The sequence below is a fragment of the Lemur catta genome, chromosome 10 (genome assembly GCF_020740605.2).
Source record: "Lemur catta isolate mLemCat1 chromosome 10, mLemCat1.pri, whole genome shotgun sequence".
In the NCBI taxonomy this organism is placed as follows: Eukaryota; Metazoa; Chordata; class Mammalia; order Primates; family Lemuridae; genus Lemur; species Lemur catta.
The window spans coordinates 9,850,515-9,871,342 of record NC_059137.1 but is presented as its reverse complement, the minus strand read 5'-3'; the positions used below and the strand labels follow the sequence as shown (position 1 = coordinate 9,871,342).

The 20,828-nt window shown below is 37.3% G+C and overlaps 2 protein-coding genes across 3 annotated transcripts in view; both read right to left on the bottom strand.

The window, feature by feature from the left end:
* The window catches only part of SCAI (suppressor of cancer cell invasion), a 109,959-nt gene extending 105,181 nt beyond the window's left edge, over positions 1-4,778 (bottom strand). Inside the window, exons 1-2 of the mRNA XM_045562674.1 lie at positions 4,610-4,778; positions 3,858-3,902 (exon numbers count right to left, since the gene is read on the bottom strand). Coding sequence (XP_045418630.1) covers positions 3,858-3,902; positions 4,610-4,662 — 98 coding nt within the window. The 5' untranslated portion in view covers positions 4,663-4,778. The remainder of the gene's footprint in view (positions 1-3,857; positions 3,903-4,609) is intronic.
* A 4,188-nt stretch (positions 4,779-8,966) lies between these two features.
* The window catches only part of PPP6C (protein phosphatase 6 catalytic subunit), a 31,498-nt gene continuing 19,636 nt past the window's right edge, over positions 8,967-20,828 (bottom strand). The window contains exons 3-7 of one of the 2 annotated variants that reach the window (XM_045562672.1): positions 17,332-17,397; positions 16,040-16,181; positions 12,901-12,980; positions 12,545-12,754; positions 8,967-11,685 (exon numbers count right to left, since the gene is read on the bottom strand). In XM_045562672.1, coding sequence (XP_045418628.1) covers positions 11,437-11,685; positions 12,545-12,754; positions 12,901-12,980; positions 16,040-16,181; positions 17,332-17,397 — 747 coding nt within the window. In that variant the 3' untranslated portion in view covers positions 8,967-11,436. The remainder of the gene's footprint in view (positions 11,686-12,544; positions 12,755-12,900; positions 12,981-16,039; positions 16,182-17,331; positions 17,398-20,828) is intronic. The other variant, XM_045562673.1, reaches the window with a different exon arrangement.

Genomic DNA, 20,828 nt, shown 5'->3' with positions numbered 1-20,828 from the left:
CACCAACAAAATGCCTGGATCTCTTTGCTTTAAATACATAATCAAAAAAAAAAAAAAAACGCCCCCAAATCATACAGTAAAGCTTTAACGAATGTGAGTCCTATTCAAACAAATAGGTCTTGTTCCTAATAGGACCAGAAAGGACTCTCTAACTCTCACTCATAACCCAAACTTTACTAACAGACATATCGGACTCTTCAGAATTCTCCAAAACCACACAGAGATCAAGTTTCCTAGTCTTAAAACTCCTTTCAGTCCAGTACAGTTTATCAAGGGCATTAAATAGTATCATATTACTTTGGACCACCAAACGCCCACTCTACACTCTCTTGCCACCAATTCACTTATTGGTTCACTAGCTTTACCAAGCTCCCCTCAGTACTAGGTACAAAGATGAATTGAGACGAAGAAATAATAACAGTATGGCATGAGGTTTTATTGAGGGGGAAAAGACACAAAGAAATACTAACATTACAGCATGAGGTTCTTCTTTCAAACTTAGTTCTTCTTAAACTGTCTCACAGTTTCGTCTGCACTAGGAATGCTCTCAAAAGATAACTCAGCCACTAATTGATGTCTATCAAAAAGAATGACTTAGCATCAACTATCCTAAAATAAAAATCATACTTTTGGCAACTGTTTTCTAAAATGTGATAGGATATATGATAGTCAACAACTCTACACAGCAGGCCAACTCAACCAAATACTTAAGGCTACATTTAGCAATTAATTAATCTTGAAGTGTTTACCAGGAAGTTGTATCATTTGACACTGAGAATTTCTATGGCCACAGTATGAAACTGATAATATGTTATTTTTTAAAATGTCTGGCTACAGTCATTACAACCATCTTGAGGCTTTTAACTGGCCATTCTGGTTTTCTGTTTTTAGAGCAATCCTAGAATTGTTTTCTGAGTACCGGACCTTCAAAAATGTATGCTGGCTGTCCATTCAGGTCAAAATGCTGACACGATCAGGATCTGACCCGAATCAGAGGTGCAGAGTATGTGCCATCAGTTATTCTTGACCAAGAATATAAGCTTAAACTCACTGCTACCTGATGCTAGCCAAAGCTTACTTACAAAGAAATAACATTCATGAAGAATTGTTTAAGGACTCATTCACTCAATGATTCAATAAACTGTTGTCTAAGTGCCAGGCATCATTCTAGGCGCTAGGGACAAGCAGTGAACAAAATACGCATAGTCCCTGCAGCTCACGTATCTCTCTGTATCTCTGAATCAAGCCAAACCATCAAAGAACTGTACACCTAAACCACATTGCTTTGGCCCTTTGGAGACTGTTCACTGGCAGTATCTCAACTTGGAGTAAGAAGCATTACAAGAAGCAACCTTAAAAAAACCTGCAACATATGTCTGATTTTATGGACACCATGAATCTGGAAATTGAACTTTATTTTCTTCTTTGCTTTGGTCCAGGAAACTCAGAGGTAGATACAGAACCAACTTTTTAGTAACTGTGCAGGATTTTTTGGTCTGTGCACTAACTTTGCCACTGGTTTAATTTTATTCTTCTTCTCTCATTTCTTCTTTGCCCTAATTTCTTTATTTTTAATCCCCTAGACTATATGTATGTATTTTGAAAAGAGGTGGGAAATAAAAGGTATTTGATGGGTGCTTTTTAACTTAAAATTTATTGTGTGCTTTCTATGTGCCAGGCACTGACTGTTCTAGACAGTTTACAATCCTAGAGAGATCAAACTATTATTATTTCTATTATATAGATAAAGAAACTGAGTCTCAGAGAGGTTTATTAACTTGTATATGATCTCACGATTTATATTTGACAGAGCTGGATTTAAATTCAGCCTAAACCATTTCACACAAGTGTATGTACAGGCTATGATGGAAGCACATAAGGCAGAGCAGAGGAAGGAGAAGGAGGGGTGAGGAAAACCCTCCCTGAGGATGTAATGTTTGAGCAAAGTCTTAAAAGAAGGAGCTTGTCAAGCAGCAAGGAGAAAGCATTTCAGAGAGAAAGAGAAATAATGTATAAAAACCCAAAGCAAAAAAGAAACATAAGCTCTGGGAATGGTAAACAGAATACAGAGTTACATTCAGTTACATTAACACACCTTGGAAGGTTCACCAGGAAGTTAAATCATTTAAAACTAGACATTTAACAGGTCCATTATTGAGAATTTCTGTGGCCAAAGTATTAACCTTTGACTGGAAAGATAGGTAGAAGTAAAATAAAGGTAGTTTTAAAAATATGATTAAGTTAAAAAATCTGCATCATGTTCCATAAACAATGGGGAATCACAGAAGGGTCCTAAGCACAAGAATGACAAAATCAACTTACACCGTATGGGGGACAAATTATAGACTCTAGGCAAGGAAACGAGTCAGGAGGCTACTATAATAGTCTGACAGTAGGGTACTGAGAGTTAGGCCAGAGCCATCCAAAAGAAATATAGTGCAAACCATGTATGTAACTTTTGATTTTCTAGTAGCCACATTTGAAAAAGTAAAAGGAAGTAAAAATAATTTTAGTAGTTTTATTTAAATCCAATATACCTAAAATATTATTTCACTCTGTAATCAATATAAAAAATTAGTAATGAGAAATTTTATTCAATTGTTGTACTAATTTGAAGCCTAGATGTATTTTATACTTACCTCATTTCAGATAACAAATTTTCATGGGAAATATTTGATATGTATTTAGATTTCATAAAATGTACAGATGAAAAATAAAGATGCACAAACCCAAGTTGTTCAAAATATACTTAAACATTTTCCAATAAGTGATCAAGTAGCAGTTTGTAAAGTTAATTACAATTAAATAAAATTAAAACTTCAGTTCCTCAGTCATGCTAGACACGTTTTGAGTGCTCAATGGCCCTACGTGGCTACTGTACTGGACAGTACGGGCCTAAAGAGTGACAAAGGCACTTGGGTGACACTTCCACCAACAGCATTTCCTATCTACCTACTGTTGAGGTTTTCTGTGCATTGACAGAGATAACTTGCCAGGTATTAACTCTGAAAGTAGTCCTACTGGTCACATCACTACCGTAGCTTACTTTTGCTAGGCTGATTCCAACATCTGTGAAAAAGGAATCTTCTAATGACTACACAGAATCACTATGTAGTACCTGACGTGGAATACAGCCAAAAATGTTTGTGGAATGAATATATCCTCTTCTTCATTACTCAGGGAATAATTCGCTTGTTTGTGGACTACTTAAACCCTGTGTTTTTATTTTCCTAAAGTTCGACCATTTCAGTTTATTAGACTGTATGTATAACGAAAAAACATAAAGCAGAAGAAAACATTTTCAGTTGAATATGTATTCAAGGCATTACAGTATAATGATTAAGAACTTAAGCTCTGGAGTCAGACTGTCTGGATTCAAATCCTGCTTCTATCATTTATTAGATGTGTGATCTTGGATAAATACTTGGCCTCTCTGTGCCCCAGTTCCCTCTTCTGCAAAACAGCGATGACACTACATACTCTCTTGGGGTGCTTTGAGGATTGCAGGTAATACACACAGAGCACTTGCACGCAGTACTTGGCACATAAAAGATGTTCAGTAAAGACGAGCTTTTTAAACAGAAATGATGGAAAAGTTGAAATTACAATTAAAGTAAAAAACTAGGATTTTTCAATCATCCATGTCTCTCACATTACCTTAGATACCAAAAAAAAAGAGACTGTAGAGGTAGTAAATTGAAGTCCTCAAGAGAAAAATCTCGCCCGTAGTTACATCCATTTAAAAGGGAATAAATAAGAAACTTCATTTGCTGACAGTGTAGAGTTGTGCAGTATAGCACAGGTGCAGCCAAGCAAAGAGAAAAACACCAAGCAAAATAGGAAGGCACCCGCCTTACCTGCTTTTCCGTTTTCGAGGTGGTTTCTCCACTGTGCCAGTCAGTCTACAGACCAAACAAATAAGACGGTAACCAAAAGTAACATACAGGAACCCATCTCCGGGCCCTACCGTGCCAGTCAAGAACTAAATGTACCACCTTCTAGGACCACAGGCTCGCCAAGCCCAAATCTGACCTTACAAATGCCTTATGCCCCGTCTCCCCCATTTACCAAGACCAAACAATCCTGGGACTGGCCGTTCCCCTGTTGCCCAAACCCGGCTCTGCCTCCTGGTCCCTCACCCGATCCTCAGCCCCTGTTCGTCACAGCCCAGCTTCCCCAAACCACCCACCTCCACCTACTCATTGTCTGCTTCATCACCCCCACAAGCCCCCCAGCCTCCCCTTTTCCGTGCCCACCCCCCTCCCGACCGTGCACGGCCCCTCCGAGCCCCGCCTCTCCCGGCCTGCGACCCCCGCATTCCAGGGCCCCTCCGCGGGGCGCGCGCGCCCTGCCGCTCCCGGCCCGGCGCCCCCAGCCTCACGCCTCGGCGCCCCTTCCCTCACACGCCCCTCTCACCCGGCCTCGAGGATGCGGTCGCCGCCCCGCCTGCGCCCCAGCCTCCGGGCGCCCCCCGGGCCCCCGCAGCCTGCACCCCCGCCCCCCGTCTCGGCGCCCCGAATGCCCCGCGGCCGCGAGCCGCTGCCCCTGGGCCCGCTCCCCAGCCCCAGCGCCATCCCCAACCCCGGCCTCCACGCAGCCCCCGCCCCACCTGGGGGCCAGGCGACTCCGCGGCTGCTGGGGCTGCCGGGCTCCTCTGACCATCCGGCTCCTGCTCCGCCGCGGGAGCTGCTCCGGCGGCCGCAGGGCTCGCTCGGGAAGCTGAGGCGGCGGAGGCTGGAGTAGGCGGAGAGGCGGGAGGAGGGCCTCGCGCCTCTGCCAGGCTTGCATCGGGGCCCGCCTCCGCCGCGCCGCTCCTCGGCTCCCATTGGCTAGAGTCGCAGTGTGGACGGAAGCCTGGCAGCCGACTGGGCGCTCGGGTTGTCACTTCCCGCGCTGCCCACCCAGAGGTTTGGTTGAGACTGCAGGTGGCGGCGGAGGCGCCTTAGAGATTGCTGGCAGGGCCGGAGACCTCAGCGCCACCGTGCGCCGGAAAGTAGAAACTGCATCTCTGGCGCCAGACACCTGCCCGCAGGTTCTCCTTGCTCTGCGTCCTGCATCCCACACACCTACTGGGGGCCCCCCCGACTTCTGCACCACGACAGGACCAAAGGCCAAGGACTGCAATTCCCCAAATTCCTCTGACAGGTGCGACAGTGAGGCAACTCTCACCAACGAGATTCGTTTTAAACCCTCTCAAATACGCAGTCCCTGCCTCTACATCTTGCTGAAATTGTCTCACAGCTCACAGCTCTACCCCAAAGAGGATCCAGCCAAAAAACTGTAAGAATCCACGAAAATAAAGCATGGTTTGGATGCTCAGCCCTCTGCAGGAAAGATCACAAGCTTGGGTGAAGGCTTTTTAAAAAGCAAGAGTTTTTTTTAATTACCACGAAAGAAAAATCAACACTGCAAACAGAACCAATGCCATACTAAAAGCAACGTGTTCCATTTTGAAAAGCGTAAACGGAATTGAACCCTCAGTGTGCACTAACCATCCTGTGCTACTGAGATAATTGTTTCAGTTCTGCATCAGTTAATCAATTTTAAAATTTTACTGCATTTCTTGACAGACCTAAGCATGCAAAACTACCAGCACATAAGCACAAGAAATATTAGTTACCTTCCATCTTCTATTTTAACAAAACCATCCTCGAAAATAAGGCACAATTCACTAACATAAATAAAATTCTTTAAGGTGGGAAGACCTCTCTAAATCTATATTCCTGTGTATAATTTTGGTTTGGCAGATCCTTAGCATCTGTTGGAAGGAGTCATAGAACTTTCCCTTAAGCCACTCCTGGTTTATTAGAACACGTTTTTATGCATCAATAATGTGACAGCCTAGAGTAGTATACCGCAACATTGGGGTGGGGAAAAAAATCTCACTAATCTCCACAAACGGCAAAAATTAGGATACTAGTTTTTCACAAAACCAAATGTTATTTGGTGTAAAGGGCTGTCCTTTCTTCTGAGATGGTTCCTTTTTTCTTTCATTCTTTTTTGAGACAGGGTCTCACTCTCCGTTCCGTGGGCTAGAGTGTAGTGGCATCATTACAGCTCACTTCGACCTCAAACTCCTGGGCTCAAGCTATCCTCCTGCCTCAGTCTCCCAAGTAGCTGGGACGACAGGCCCATACCATCATGCCTGGTTAATTTTTCTATTTTTTGTAGAGGCAGGGGTCTTGCCATGTTGCTCAGGCTGGTCTGAAACTCCTGGCTTCCAGTGATTATCCCTTCTTAGCCTCCCGAAGTACTAGGATTACAGGCATGAGCCACCATGCCCCACCTGTTCATTTTACATCTTTGATGTTAAAATGACTTTCCTTTGATGAGATAATAGTGATGGCAGATTGTAGTGGGATTTTATTTATTTGAGACACAGTTGCTGGGGCTAGAGAGCAGTGGTGTCATCATAGTTCACTGCAACCTCAAACTCCTGAGCTCAAACGATCCTCCTGCCTCAGCCTCCCAGGTAGATGCAATTGTGCACCACAACACCTGGTTAGTTTTTCTATTTTTCAGTAGAGACAGGGTCTTGCTCTTGCTCAGGCTGGTCTCAGACTCCTGACCTCAAGTGACCCTCCCACCTCAGCCTCCCAAAGTGCTAGTATAGTGGGATTTTTTTCCTTTTTCCTTTGACAAGGAAAAGTTGTCAAACCTGTTTGTCCCCCAAATTAACCACAAATAGCCCCAATTCCAACCAACAGTATCGACCCATATTATCAAGCCAGAAAAAGGAAAAGACTGCAGAATAATTTACGTCACACAAGGGGAAGATGGGGAGTAAGCGGTCCTGGAGGGGAGGATCAACTCCCTAAGGAAGTAATCTTGAAATAACACTGATTACATTTCTTAAAGTATTGATTAACCTCTGCCTGCTTTTCAGCATCTTCCATAATTGGCCAACCCTCACTGGTATGTGGTAGATATTGTCCATAGAACTGCAGCTATTCATTTCTTATGCCTTCTCAGGAAGTGCACTCAAGTCTTTGCATTGTGTCCAAATTCTAGCAATCTTTGCTTCCGTGTTTTTATTCTGCAAGACATGCACTTCCTATCATTCCAGTCCACACTGAATTCACACTTCCCTTTTATCTTCCCGAATTACTCCATCCTACATCAAACATTTCCTTCTCCTAATTTGTTGTGCTTACAAAAGCTAAACTATGTTAACAATTACATATTGCCTTGGATTATCCTTACTCCCCAACTACGCTGAATTTGGGTAAGTGGTGTATGAATGTGAATCCTTAATAAACAGCATCTTTGGGCCAGATACTGGGTGCTCTATGTGTGCTATTTTTAACACTGACATCAACCCTGTATGGTATTCTCTTTTTTTAGACTTAGAAATTTAAGATTTAGAAAATCCAATTTGTTCAGGGGCACACAGCTACAATAACCAATATTGCTTAAAATAGAGGGCTTAAGATGTACTCCGGTGTGCCCTATGGGGGATCAAGTTCCAGCTTTCCTGTGCAACCTTGAGCAAGTTACCTGTCCTCTCTAAGCCTACCTCTTCATCTGGGGGGAAAAAGGGGGTGGTGATGGTGGTAATATAGTCATAAACCCATAGCAAGGGTACCACAAAATAGGGCATGTAAGAATTTACCTATTTGTGCTTAATACAGGTTAGCTGCTATTACTGGATGTTAAGAGCTGGAGTTTTTACCTAGATCTGACCTCAAAGCCTCTATTCTTTCCACTGTTCCATAAAGTCTCAATGCAGTCTTTTATATCCCATTCCCATTTATACACAAAATCAGAGTGCTGAGAACCACAGTGGATACCTAGAGATTGAGTGGAACATACTTATATATAGTATTTGTGTTGACATACATAAAAAATCTACAAATTTCATGCATTTCAAAATTACAAAAACATTTGAATGATCTAAGCCAGCATAAGCTTACTCTCATGAGGGCAAGAAAGACCCATATTCACCGACCCATTGACAAGGAAATAGAAAATTAACAGGAGGGGAATAAGGAACCAACCTTCCCCACCCATCTAGTGTATTTGGTTGACATCGTGCTGGGGAACTTTCCAAATGTTTCTTTTTGGTGTTTTACTACTGTATGTTTCATCAGCATCACTGCACACTGTAAATACTCAACTGAAAGAGTTGTGATGATCTTATGAAGCATAGCTTTTGGGCACTGGATCTAGGTTGTAACAATAAACATTACCTTAAGAGAACTGTAACACTCGCTCAGAGTCAAATACAAAACACTTTTGTTTACCAATCAAGCAACAAAGTGAAGGAATAAGCATTTTTTAATTTAAATTATGTTATATAAAATGCTAACTTCTTATGAGGATATACTACAGACTATGTATTAGGTAAAATTACTGTTTGACAAACTTCCTATAATCTTTTTATTAATTTACACTGAGGGAATATAGCACCTTTCATCCAAAGAACTGAAGGTGCTTTACAGACATCAGCATTTAAAAAACATTTACATTTAAAAATCTGGATTCTTGCTGTTAAATCTCTTAGACTCCAGATACACAATTTTCTGGAAGCTGACAGAAAGCAATCCTATTTCTGACAATGAAAGAAGCACTGAAAAGAATCCTGATTTGCTTTCACAATACAGGCATTTTCCAAAACCTGGTGTGGGGCTTACAAAGCAAAAATCTTATTATTACTCTTGTCTAAGATTACACACAAATCTTAATGCAATGAACAATATTTCAAACCATATTTCAAAAGGAAAACCCAGGGCTTAAGATATCAAATTCTTCCAACAGTTCTAGACATCCAGATGGAATAGGAGCTGATGCAGGTTGCATATGAGATGTACTCTTGATCCAGGCTTTTTAGGATCACACCCAAATGAGCAAATTTAAAGTATTGAAAATTTTCAGGGAAATGCATTAACCTATATATAAAAAGCTAGCCAGGAGTATATCAGCCAAATGAGGAAAGGGAGTAAATGGCAATTCAAAGTAGACAGTTCTCACTAGAGCCTAGGACACTTTATTAGAAACCAAGTAGATCATATGCAAATAAAAATAGTTCTTACCCCCAATAATACAACATAAGGGATTTTACATTCAACCTAGACACAGGGAGTAACAAATTCTCCTGCCTACAAATCTATGACTTGTAAGTATCTTCCACCACATGATTACTCTATATAGTACATAGCCCTTATTTATTAGAGGGATCCAAAAATTCCTTTTCAACTCACAAAGTCCAATACATTCACTCTTTCTTCCCTTTACACATCTAATAGTAAAAACTATTTTTTTTCCATGCAAAAAGCCATTATTCAGTTGAAGAGAAATCAGGCAAAATAGAGATGGCAGTTAAGGAATAGACAGAATATTATTGGCACGTGACCAATTAGTGACGAACAAAGGCAGTACACCATGACTTAAAAATAAAAGTCACATTTATAGGGATAACGAAAACAACTGTATCAACCTAAGCTAAGGAGTGCCAAACAGGAAGGGAGGGTTGAGGATTACTGGTTTTATTGGTACAACTTAAAAGCAGTGCAAAGCAAGCACTTAAATACAATTTATGGTAACAGAAAACAACAACAACAACAACAAAAAAAAAAAAAAAAAAAAAAACCTGCAGAGACCTGTTCAAAGACCACACCAAGTTGTCTGCATCATTAATTTCCAGTGTTTTACAATTAGTAAAATACATAGCTACATATCCCTGTAAGATAAAAAATACCTTTCCACCTGAATTACACTGGGGTCAGGACAGTAACACAAAGCTACTGACCCAATATTAGTTCAAGTGTGTGCAGCAAATGTCTTAGCCACTTCTTCCATACAGCTATACAATTAAAAACTATACAAGGAGCTGGGTGGTTGGGGAAAAAAATCAAATCAAAACAGTATTGTGCTCATTCAATAAAAGAAAACCCTGATGAAAAACTATGTGCCAAGAAGCTTAGACTATAAAGATTTTTATTGCATTTTTAGGTAACCTGGAAGTTCTTATCCTCAAGGGGAAAAGTTGGTTTTCAAAACTACCTGAACAGATGCTAAAGTGCTTTATTAACTGGCTGGTTTCACAAGGATTTCCTGGAATGACAAAAATTAATTATAGTAAAGGGATACCAACTATATCACAAAACAGTACATTCCAACATCATTTATGACCACAGTCATAAGAGATACTGGAACTCTTGTCCTTATTAAATGGACAGTTGCATATCAAGAATTGATCATCACAACCCTTTGGATATTCAAATTACTTACACAAAGCCAAAATATGGTATCACAGACCTTTACAAAAAAGGACAATTTGTTTCTTTTTCTACACTTTAAATAATCTGCTTCAGATTACAATTCACAAATACAAGAGTCCTGACTTTTCAACCTTTCCAGTTGCAGTTAAAAATGAACACTTTGTAAAAGGTGAGTGTTACAGTAGGAGAAGAATGATTCCTATGGAAAAGTACATAGATTTTATTCAATGATACTCATGATAGATTGTAAACTGGATTGACCACATTCTACTCAACTGGTATCAAATGAACACATCAGCATTACAAGTATTAAATGTTTTTCTCTTACTATAGAGGATATAAACCAAAGTATTAATATGGCAGTTATGTTCTTTAGGCACAGTTTAGTGATTTTTTAAAAAATAAATATTATTGAATTTCAATTGAAGTTTTAAACTCAATAATCAAAGGGTCAAGAACTCTGATTAAGAAAAAAGAAAAAAGCGAATAACTTGAACCTAACAATGTAAGCTGTTTAAAATTTCTAACACTTAACCTATCTGGGTTTTAAGATTATTTTATTAAAAAATACAAGGAATCTGAAAAAAGATCAATACAATTATCATAATGTACAAAGTCATAAGCTGTAGCAGTTTTTAACTAAAATTTAAAAACACAACAAGGAGGGCAGCCCTTTAGACCAATTTATTTTATATCCATTTAAAATATCATCCAACAAAGGACAATGAAGTTTACATCTGGGACAAGTATACATAACTCGAGGCATTTATAGTCCATCATGCCCACTGAATAACAACTTTGCTGCTGAAATTTCTTAAAACTTACCAAACTAAAACAAAAGGCTGAATGATACAAAAGGAGGAGTACTTCGGTGTATTCTGTCAATTGGCTTTTTAAAAAAAGGAAACACATTCTGTTTCCCCAGATCAGTAAATAAGCAAGAGCTACATGCAGCAATGTGAGTATTAAGACATTTCTCAAGTCTTCTCAAATGAGTCCAAGGTGGGGATGGGATGGGGGAGAAAACTGATAGAAAAACATTGCTATAGACACCATAACGAACAATAAATTTAGATAATTTAAAATTAAAAAAAGAAGGCAAGAGGCAGCATTTCAGCAGCAAAGTGCTCAATAAAAAGTATATTGTAGAGGGTAATACAAGAAAGTTGGGGTAAGAAGAGGGCAGAAAAATGGGTCAGCAGGATGGGCGAAGGCCTCAAAGGAAATACGGCGTTGTCGTTCTGGGAGGAATAACACGTTCTGAATCTGGAACTGCCCGGAATAACTTTGGTTCTCTTGTATTTACATCTTTGAAGACCATGATCGAAGCAATATTTCCACAACGATAGCAGTAATTAGGAGCAGACCATACTGTCACCAGCTTCTCATCAAACATAAATTTATAGCCTTCATGCACTAGTTGATGTGCTCTGCAGATGAGTTTTAAATTGTTGATATGAACAAACTGCAATTTAGAAGGGCTTTGTAAGTATTCAGTACATTTAAAAAATCAGCCTGCATATATAAGAAAATAATCATTTAAAGTATCATATCCTGTTATTACTAAAGTTCTCATGATTATCGAACCCACTCTATAATTATCCACAATAATTTTAATAAGTTTAGGCAAATGGAGCCACTTTGGCCTGAGTCAATTGTAGAGGTGTAGAAATCATACATGATTAGTTAGAAATGATTAGTTAGAAATTTCTGAAAGAAAGTGTTCTATAGGTACTATCAGATATGAAACAAAGTTTTGTTTTTATGATTTAATAATAAAGATATTGCTACCAATATCTATCATTTACTGAGGATTTAGTATGTGTAGTTCTTGCAATAATTCTGAAAGAGATTAATTATCCTTCTTTTGCAACTTAAGGAAACAAAGGCTCAGACTGGATAAGTAACTTACCTAAGTTGCACAGATGGGATCAGAACCTAGTTCTCTGACTCCATTATGCCAGAGCACCTCCCAATATAAGGTTATCAGTGTGTGTGTGCGCGCTTAACTGAAAATAGTTGAACTTCCAAAAAACTGCCTATCTTGCTCTTGCTATCTTGTTACTTAACTATAGCATTTTAAAGGAAAGGAACATATCTTTTATACATATTACCAAGTAGATGCTGGGGTAGGTGTCTGTACTATGTGATCTCATTTAACCATTAAGGAAAGATACATATGAACAACTAAACTAGAAATCTGATATCCATAGCCACGATAGTTTGAGTAAACTAGACTAAAAGTTTGTTATCTAGGACCACTGCAGTTCTTTATGCAGCCCATTAGCAACCAACAACTACTTTTCCAAAAATGTTAGCTTTACCTCATTTGTGACCTTCGCTCCAAAAAGCCAACCTGCTCCTCGGGGACTTATAGCCCAAGTATCCACATCTTCAGGATCTGACCAAACCAGGTCACAAAATGCTCCTTTATGAGGAATTTCCTGATTCCGTTCAATGGTTCGAATCTGATCCAGTGTTTTGATATCAGGAGATAAACCACCATGAACACACAAAATCTGCTCATCTATTAACTAGGAAAAAAGGATAATAAAGAACATATAACTCTGTCATATCTACGTTCATAAATGAATGCTAAAGATATCAATATATTTGACACGACAATTACAGACGTGTTATTGGCAAGAAAATATTTGAGGTTCTAAAAATCTAAACTTACAGCTGCTACTGTGAGCATGTCAAAAACTTTGGTACAGTATCTCCAGGCATTAGCATTTCCATATTTGGTTTGGCACTCATCTATGAAACAAATAGAAGAGTTCTCATTAATTAAGTTCTGAATCTGCTGATCAAAATAAAAAATATACTCAATACTACAGCAGCCTTCAACAGAAATTTACCTTAAACTAGGATGGCAAGTTATGACACATATTTAGTCCTGGTAGGAACAAAAAGAAAACTAGTATTTAACTATATATAGTCCTGCATCAATTAAAATATCATTGTTGTACGAACATAATAGAGTGTACTTACACAAAGACAAATGGTACAGCCTACTATACACCTAAGCTATATGGTATAGGCTATTGCTCCTAGACTACAAACCTATACAGCACAGTGCTATACTCAATAGTGTAAGTGAATAGCAACACAATGGTAAGTATTTGTACAATAGGAATTTTTAAGCTGTTATAATATTATGGGGCCACCATTGTATATGTAGTCCATTATTGACCAAAACATTATGTGGTGCATAACTGTGTATTCTAAGGATGCGGTCCTGCTTTCATTTCAGGAATGGCCCTAAGAAGCAGCTGGAAGTACTGGCCAAAATGCTGTATCAGGTAAGAGCTAAATAGAAATTACTGTTTCTATAATTGCAAATGCTACTGGCAGTTACGTTAATACTAGGGAATTAAACAGATTAATTTATTTAATGTGACTACCATATTCCAGCAGAATAATCAAATTAAACAAATTAGAGGACCTTTAATTATAGGATGCATAATTCCTATCTCAACATTTCTCAGGTCAAAGTTGTCTCTTCTAAGATTTTCTGCAAATTGTGCAACTAAATAAATACTTGAGCTTGAACAGGAACAACTGTAGTCATCACTGAGGACAAACTGCCAATCATGTTCTTACATATTCCTAATTGAACACTGTGCTGTCTATACAGTTAACAGGGTATACGTCTCTTTTTTCAATTAACACCATGGAAGTCCTGCCCTTTGGCTTCTTCCTTAATTTTGGAAAAAAAAAAAAAAATCATACCACTATTGCCGTAAGTGCAGCTGAAAATAACATAAGAAAAAAGATTGAGGGTTAATGGTCAATCCTCATGATTTTCTAAATTACATCTCTATGTGAAGCAAGATCCTTATGTAAACTTGCCATGAGAAAGCTCTAAAGCTTGTAGGCAGGAATCTTGTATTTTTAATCTTCACATAGGCAATGCACTTGGTTTGATAATAACTGCCCAATATATGTTTATCATTGTGAACCAAAGGCCCAATATAATTAGCCATATATGGACATTTTTATTACTTTAAAATCAATGTTAAGTCTTATGATAACTAAAATTATCTCCTTCCTAGGGAGCTGTTGGGCTTCCTCTTATTAAACAAAACCATAACACCCACTAGATGAACACAGCTTTGGGAATAAGAAACTTCAATACTAGATTCTGTGCTGTTATAATTTTCCTCAGTCAAGGCATATTGATCAAAATGTCCTCTGTCCTCTCTCTTTTTCACCATTCTGACCTACACTGATAAATGTTGGGGGGTATATATATATAAAACATTAGTCTTATATATAACATTATATTTTATATTATATATGTAACATTAGTCAATATATCTATACATTATATATATAACATTAGTCTTGGTATTGCTTTTACTGAGCTAACACCACAGTATGTCATCCAAAGTGTTGATTATTTTGCAAAAGAATCAAAAACATTTATTTCAAATGACTTCTTGTGAATGAAAATCAGAAGTAACTTGTAGAAAGGACACAAATATTAATCTCCTAACTTTATAATTATTGATAAGAAATATATAGAATAAATTATCAATATTTCTCTAATGATTGATAATGGCAAACATATTGAAGAGTAAGAGGGTTCAGCCTATATTTACAATGACAGAAGATGATGCAAAATATAAAATATAAAACTGAAGAGTTCTGAAATTAATATTCCCAAGCCTCTCAATATCTGCCTTAATTGTGCTCAAGGAAAATTCAAATTCATAATCTCAACAGTTCTATTGTCTATCTCTGTCAAAGAACTTCCTAATAAGCTTATTTTTTTTAACTTTCAATCAAATAAAACTTTTATGGAAACAGCTGTTTTTGCTTTTTATGAGTGAGTTCTGCTTCTGACCCCTGAGGTCCTAGCATTCTCTCCAGTGAGTACACAGAGATACATGTAAAAGGATGTGTATAACAGCAGCTTAAGAACAATACCAATGTCCAATGATAAAGGGACTGGTTAAATCAATTATGGTTCATCCAAATGGTGTGATATGATGCAGCCATAAAAATAACATTAATGAAGTGAAAATACTTCATTTTCACAACATAGCCTTAAGTAAAAAAAAAAAGTCATGATCCCATTTTAGTGTGTACATGTGGATATATGTGGATATATAAACACATACACACATGTACACAAAATAGATTAGAATGGGCTCTCTTGACTCTGCAAAACATTGTCCTTCAGCAGATTCTAGGGTCCCACCCCAAAAGATTTTGATTAGCAGGTCTGCAGTGGGCCCACCAATCAACAATTTTTTTGTTTCTTTTGAGAGAGTCTCACTCTGCTGCCAGGCTAGAGTGCAGTGGTATCATCATAGAACACTGCAACCTCAAATTTCTGGGCTCCAGGGATACTCCCACCTGAGCCTCCCAAGTAGCAGGGCCTACAAGGCATGTATCACCATGCCTGGCTAATTTTTCTATTTTTTGTAGAGACAGAGTCTCACTCTTACTCAGGCTGGTCTCGAACTACTAGTCTCAAGCAATCCTCCTGCCTCAAGCCACTCAGAGTGCTAGGATTACAGGCATGAGCCATCACACCCAGCCACCAATCAATGTTTTTAACAAGCACCCAGGTGATTCCAATGAGGTAAACTGAGGACTACACCTTGAGGCTCAGATCTATAAACATGTACACCAAAAAGTTAACAGCGGTCTTCTCTCCAGGTTTATATTTTCAATTGATTGTGAGGAGTTAAGGAGTGAGAAAGTACAGAAAAAATATACATAAAGCACATGTATGAGTCGTGTGGCTTTTTTTCCAAGGAAGAAGGTAAAATAATATTCAGAATCAGAGAAATAGAATGTCTTACCATAAAATCCATACACCTGTGTTATCTGTCTACTCTCATGATTTCCTCGTAAAAGTGTAATACGATCAGGCCATTTAGCTTTTAATGCAAGAAGGTAAGTGAAGGTCTCCAAACTATAGTAACCTCTGTCTACAAAATCACCCTGTGAAGTAAAAGTTCACAGTTATAAACAACACAATAGCCACAATATTATTTTAAAATTTTATCAAACTGCAAAAACTCAGAGACACAGCGCAAATAACTCCAATGAAGAATTACACATTGAATTATCTGGAGATTGGATTTTAACAACAACAAAAAAATAAACTGTTTCTACTAAACTGACTTATGATTCAGGAAATATCTACAAGAATCTGCTCTGAAATTCTCTCAAGGATTTTCCCTGTAAAACCATTTTTTCAATTTTCTATTACTTATATTAGTAGATATTAGTAAAAGGTCATGTGTGAATCAAAATTTTTAAAATTAATTTAAAATATTTTTTAATTCCTTTTTTTTTTAAGAGACAGGGTCTTGCTATGTCCAAGCTGGCCTTGAACTCCTGGCCTCAAGTGATCCTCTGGCCTCAGCTTCCTGCATAGCTGGGACTACAGACACATGCTACTTACTGCACCTGGCTAAAATAATTTTAAATTTTAAAAAGCATTTTAATACTACAAGAAGAGTTGCCTACTTGAAGAAAACAGTTTTTGTGTAAAGCAAATACCATAATTATAACAGCATTCTAGGTTTAGTTTTGCATTTAACAACTGCATATGATGATGTACTATTTACACTTTCCATTAGTGTCTGACTGGGCCAATATTACACCAATGGGAAAATAGCTAAAAGAATAGCAAAGTGACCCAGAAACTTTCAGAAGGAAGGATAATAATAAAAAGGGTTCAGAAAAGGTTCAACAGTAATGCTACATTCTAAAAGAAAAGTAAGGAGGAAATCTCTACCTTAACAGCAAATGTGTATCTTTATCCCTTCATAGGTTAATAAGAGACAGAAATGAATGCTCAAAAAGTTTCATAATGTAACAATTAATTGAAAATTTATGCCTTAAACCAGTGATTCTGGGCTATTTTTCTACCCAACCATTACTGATAGCTACAATCCAGTCTTATCTGTACAGTTTACTAAAGCTGGTTAACTAGGGGATATAGCAACATGTAGAAAAGTACAGAATCACGTTTTCATATATTTAAATAATGTCACATGGCAATGAATTATTATGCAATTTACATTTAATAAGTCATATCCTTTCATTTTTAAATAAGCATTTGCTATAACTGGTGTTTACATACCATAAATATGTAGTTTGTGTCAGGAACCTGACCTCCAGTTCTGAATAGTTCACAAAGATCATAAAACTATAAAAGAAAGGCAATATACGCTGATTACAAATCCCTGTTAAGGAGTAAAATAATAAAACTAAGAAATGTGTAAAGAAGCAGTTAATTAAGAGGACTCCAGATATTTACCTTTATAAGCAGAAATAAAGTATAAGCAAAACTGCCATGCAGACAGTTTCCAAGCCTACAAAAAGCACTAAATAAAGCTCACAGTTATCATGTCATTCCTAGATTACTAATGTTACAGGCCTCCCTCTTTCATTTTATTTCATACATCTCTCCATCTGTCTCTTGAGAATTTTGAAGTTATTTATGTTATCTAACTTCTCAATAGGGTCACCTAACATCCCCACCCATATTAGCATGTATTTTAATGAGACAAAAGACAAGGATACAAGCGGGTAAGAAATTTTTTTCAAAAAATGAACTTACTTGACACTTCGCAGTGTCATGCAGAACAGATCTTCCTACAATCTACAGCTGGCGATATGTACCCTCAGGCTCCAGTTATGGAGTGTCTTCTCAATAATCATTAAAAAAAGAATTGTATATTTTTTTTCCTTTTTTTTTTTTTTGAGACAGGGTCTTGCTCTGTCATGCACTAGTGCAGTGGTGTCATCATCATAGCTCACTGCAACCTCAAAGTCCTGGGTTCAAGCAATCCTCCTGCCTCAGCCTCCTGAGTAGCTGGGACTACAGGTGCACACCACCATGCCCAGATAATTTTTTCTACTTTTTGTAGGGAGGGGGGTCTCACTCTTGCTCAGGCTGGTTTCGAACTCCTGATTTCAAGCAATCCTCCCACTTCGGCCTCCCAGAGTGCTAGGATTACAGGCGTGAGCCATTGCACCTAGCCAAAGAATTGTATACGTCATCATAAGCTATTTGATTGAAATGTGCTATCTGACAAATTGTGCATTTGATAAAATTCTGTCAACTAGATTATCCTAGCCCTAATTTCTAATAAAAGTTTAGTTTTTATGAAAAAAGGATTTTGGATTAAGGGAATTGACATAATACGCTGTACCAACTACAACTAATAATTTCTAACACATTTACCTGTTACACTTGAAAATAAAATTACTTTTTTTTTTTTAAGAGCGACAGGGTCTTGGTCTGTTGCCCATACTACAGTACAGTAATGTGATCATAGCTCACTGCAGCCTCAAACTCCTGGGCTCAAGTGATCCTCCCACCTCAGCCTCCTCACTCCTGAGTAGCTGGGACTACAGGCACAAGCTACCACTTAGTTTATTTTTTAAATTTTTTGTAGAGATAGGGGTCTTGCCACGGTGCCGAAGCTGTTCTCCAATTCCTGGACTCAAGCAATCCTCCTACCTTGGCCTCCCAAAGTGTAAAATTACCATTTAAACTCTAACACTTAAAGAGCACAGGAATCTTAATCACAGTGAACGAAACTGAAATTTAAATGTTAACTACTGAAAGAAATAAAGCAATATTTTTATAATGTTTCATAAGTCTAGAAAATCATTACTTCTCATACCAAAAAAACTTTAGGAAGCTTAAAATAAAATGTGTCTATCGTCTTAAAATCAGCAAGCAAATAAATAAAACTGTCCAATTTCATTTGAGTGGTATATTATTTGTTCAAAATATTTGCTGCCCCTTTGTATTGTGTGGAGTTGCTCTCTATGAAATAAAATATACTTCCTACCCTACAGATGTATGTATAGGGGGTGTCTGTGTATCATTTATCATTTATATATAAACAGTACAGCAGTAAAAAAGAAATACATACATATATATCTTCCCATAACATATAGCTATAATCTTTTTAGAAAGCAATCTGTCAAAACATTTCAAAACCTATTAAAATGTTTATAAACTCTGGCCTAGTAATTCTACTTCTGTGACCATATCCTAAAGGAGAAAAATATCAAAATGCTACGTAAACATTAAAAAATGACACCATTTATAATAAAAAAAACCTTCATGATCAACATAAATGAATATCTTAAATTATGATCTACCAACTCAAGGACCTTAGGTCATCATGAATAATGATTATGATGAAAACTATACAGCAAAATGGAAAAACTAATTAGTGAAAAAACAGAACATAAACTACACCTATAACACAATGACAAAATCCTACTATGTAAAATAATGAATATGTATACACATAAAGTCAGGAAGGGAACATTAAAAGTTTTATAAGTCAGCTGCTTTTGTAAAAGTATGGTAGAAGGAGTATCTTTAAACTTTTCTATTGATGTTTATAGAAATCTATTATTGAACAAAAGCTTTGTAAGTTTCTATTTACCAGATAAATATACAGATAGATAATTAAATATTCCGCATCAGTGACCCATAGTTCCTACTCCATATTAGAAGTTTTATCCAAAATTCATTAACATAATAAACATTTACCAAGAACCCTGGCAAACAATTACCATGACCCTACATTGCTGGAAGCCTACTTCATCATTTCATAAATAATATCTACCATCCACTGTATGTTTTTCATATCTCAGACATTCTGTAAATGTTCTCATTTTAAACCAAAAACAATCCTGAGAAGTGGATTTTTACTACATCATCAGAGGCAAGGAAACAGCCAGACTAATCAGTAGTTCACAAACTTTTTGGTTTCAGGACTCATTTGTAGTCTTAAAAATTAGAGGTCCCCAAAAAGCTTTTGTTTATGTAGGTTATACAAATCAGTACTTACCACAGGAGAAATTAAAACTGAGAATTTTTTAAATATTAATTTTTAACAATCAATAACATACTCATTAAATAGTAACGAACATTTTAATGACAAATTAACTGTTTTCCAAAAAAAAAAAAAATTTGCAAGAAGAGATTTGACATTGTTTTAAATTTTTGCAAATCTCTTTTATGTCCAGCTAAATAGAACATGGCTAGAGTCTCATAATCTGATGCCTCTGTAGTCAATTTGTTGGGATATACTGAGTAAAGTATATGAAGAAAATCAAGCTTCACACAGACATGTAGTTATAAAAAGGAGGATTTTTTATAACATTTTCAGATAATTGTACATATTCTTCTTTTAATACTATGCCAAAACTTGACAAGTGGCAGTTTAAGAAACTTAAAGGTTAATTGTAATACGAAATCTGAAACCATTATCAGTGATCTTTTCATACCCTGTTAGATTGGTATATCTTACTGAGTGGTACTTTAAAAAAAATGTCATTTCATTATCATCATCAAAAAAACATATTGGTTAATATCACCACTCATCTCATCTCAGAAAAGTATTTTTTTTTTCTTTTTTTTAGGAGACAGGTCTCCCTCTGTTGCCCAGGTAGAAGTGCAGTGGCACAATCATAGCTCACTACAACCCTGAACTCCTGGGTTCAAGCAATCTTCCCACCTTAGCCCCCTGAGGAGCTGGGACGACAGGCACACTCTACTAAATCCCGCTAATTTTCTTTGTTTTTTGTAGAGATGGGTTTCCCTAT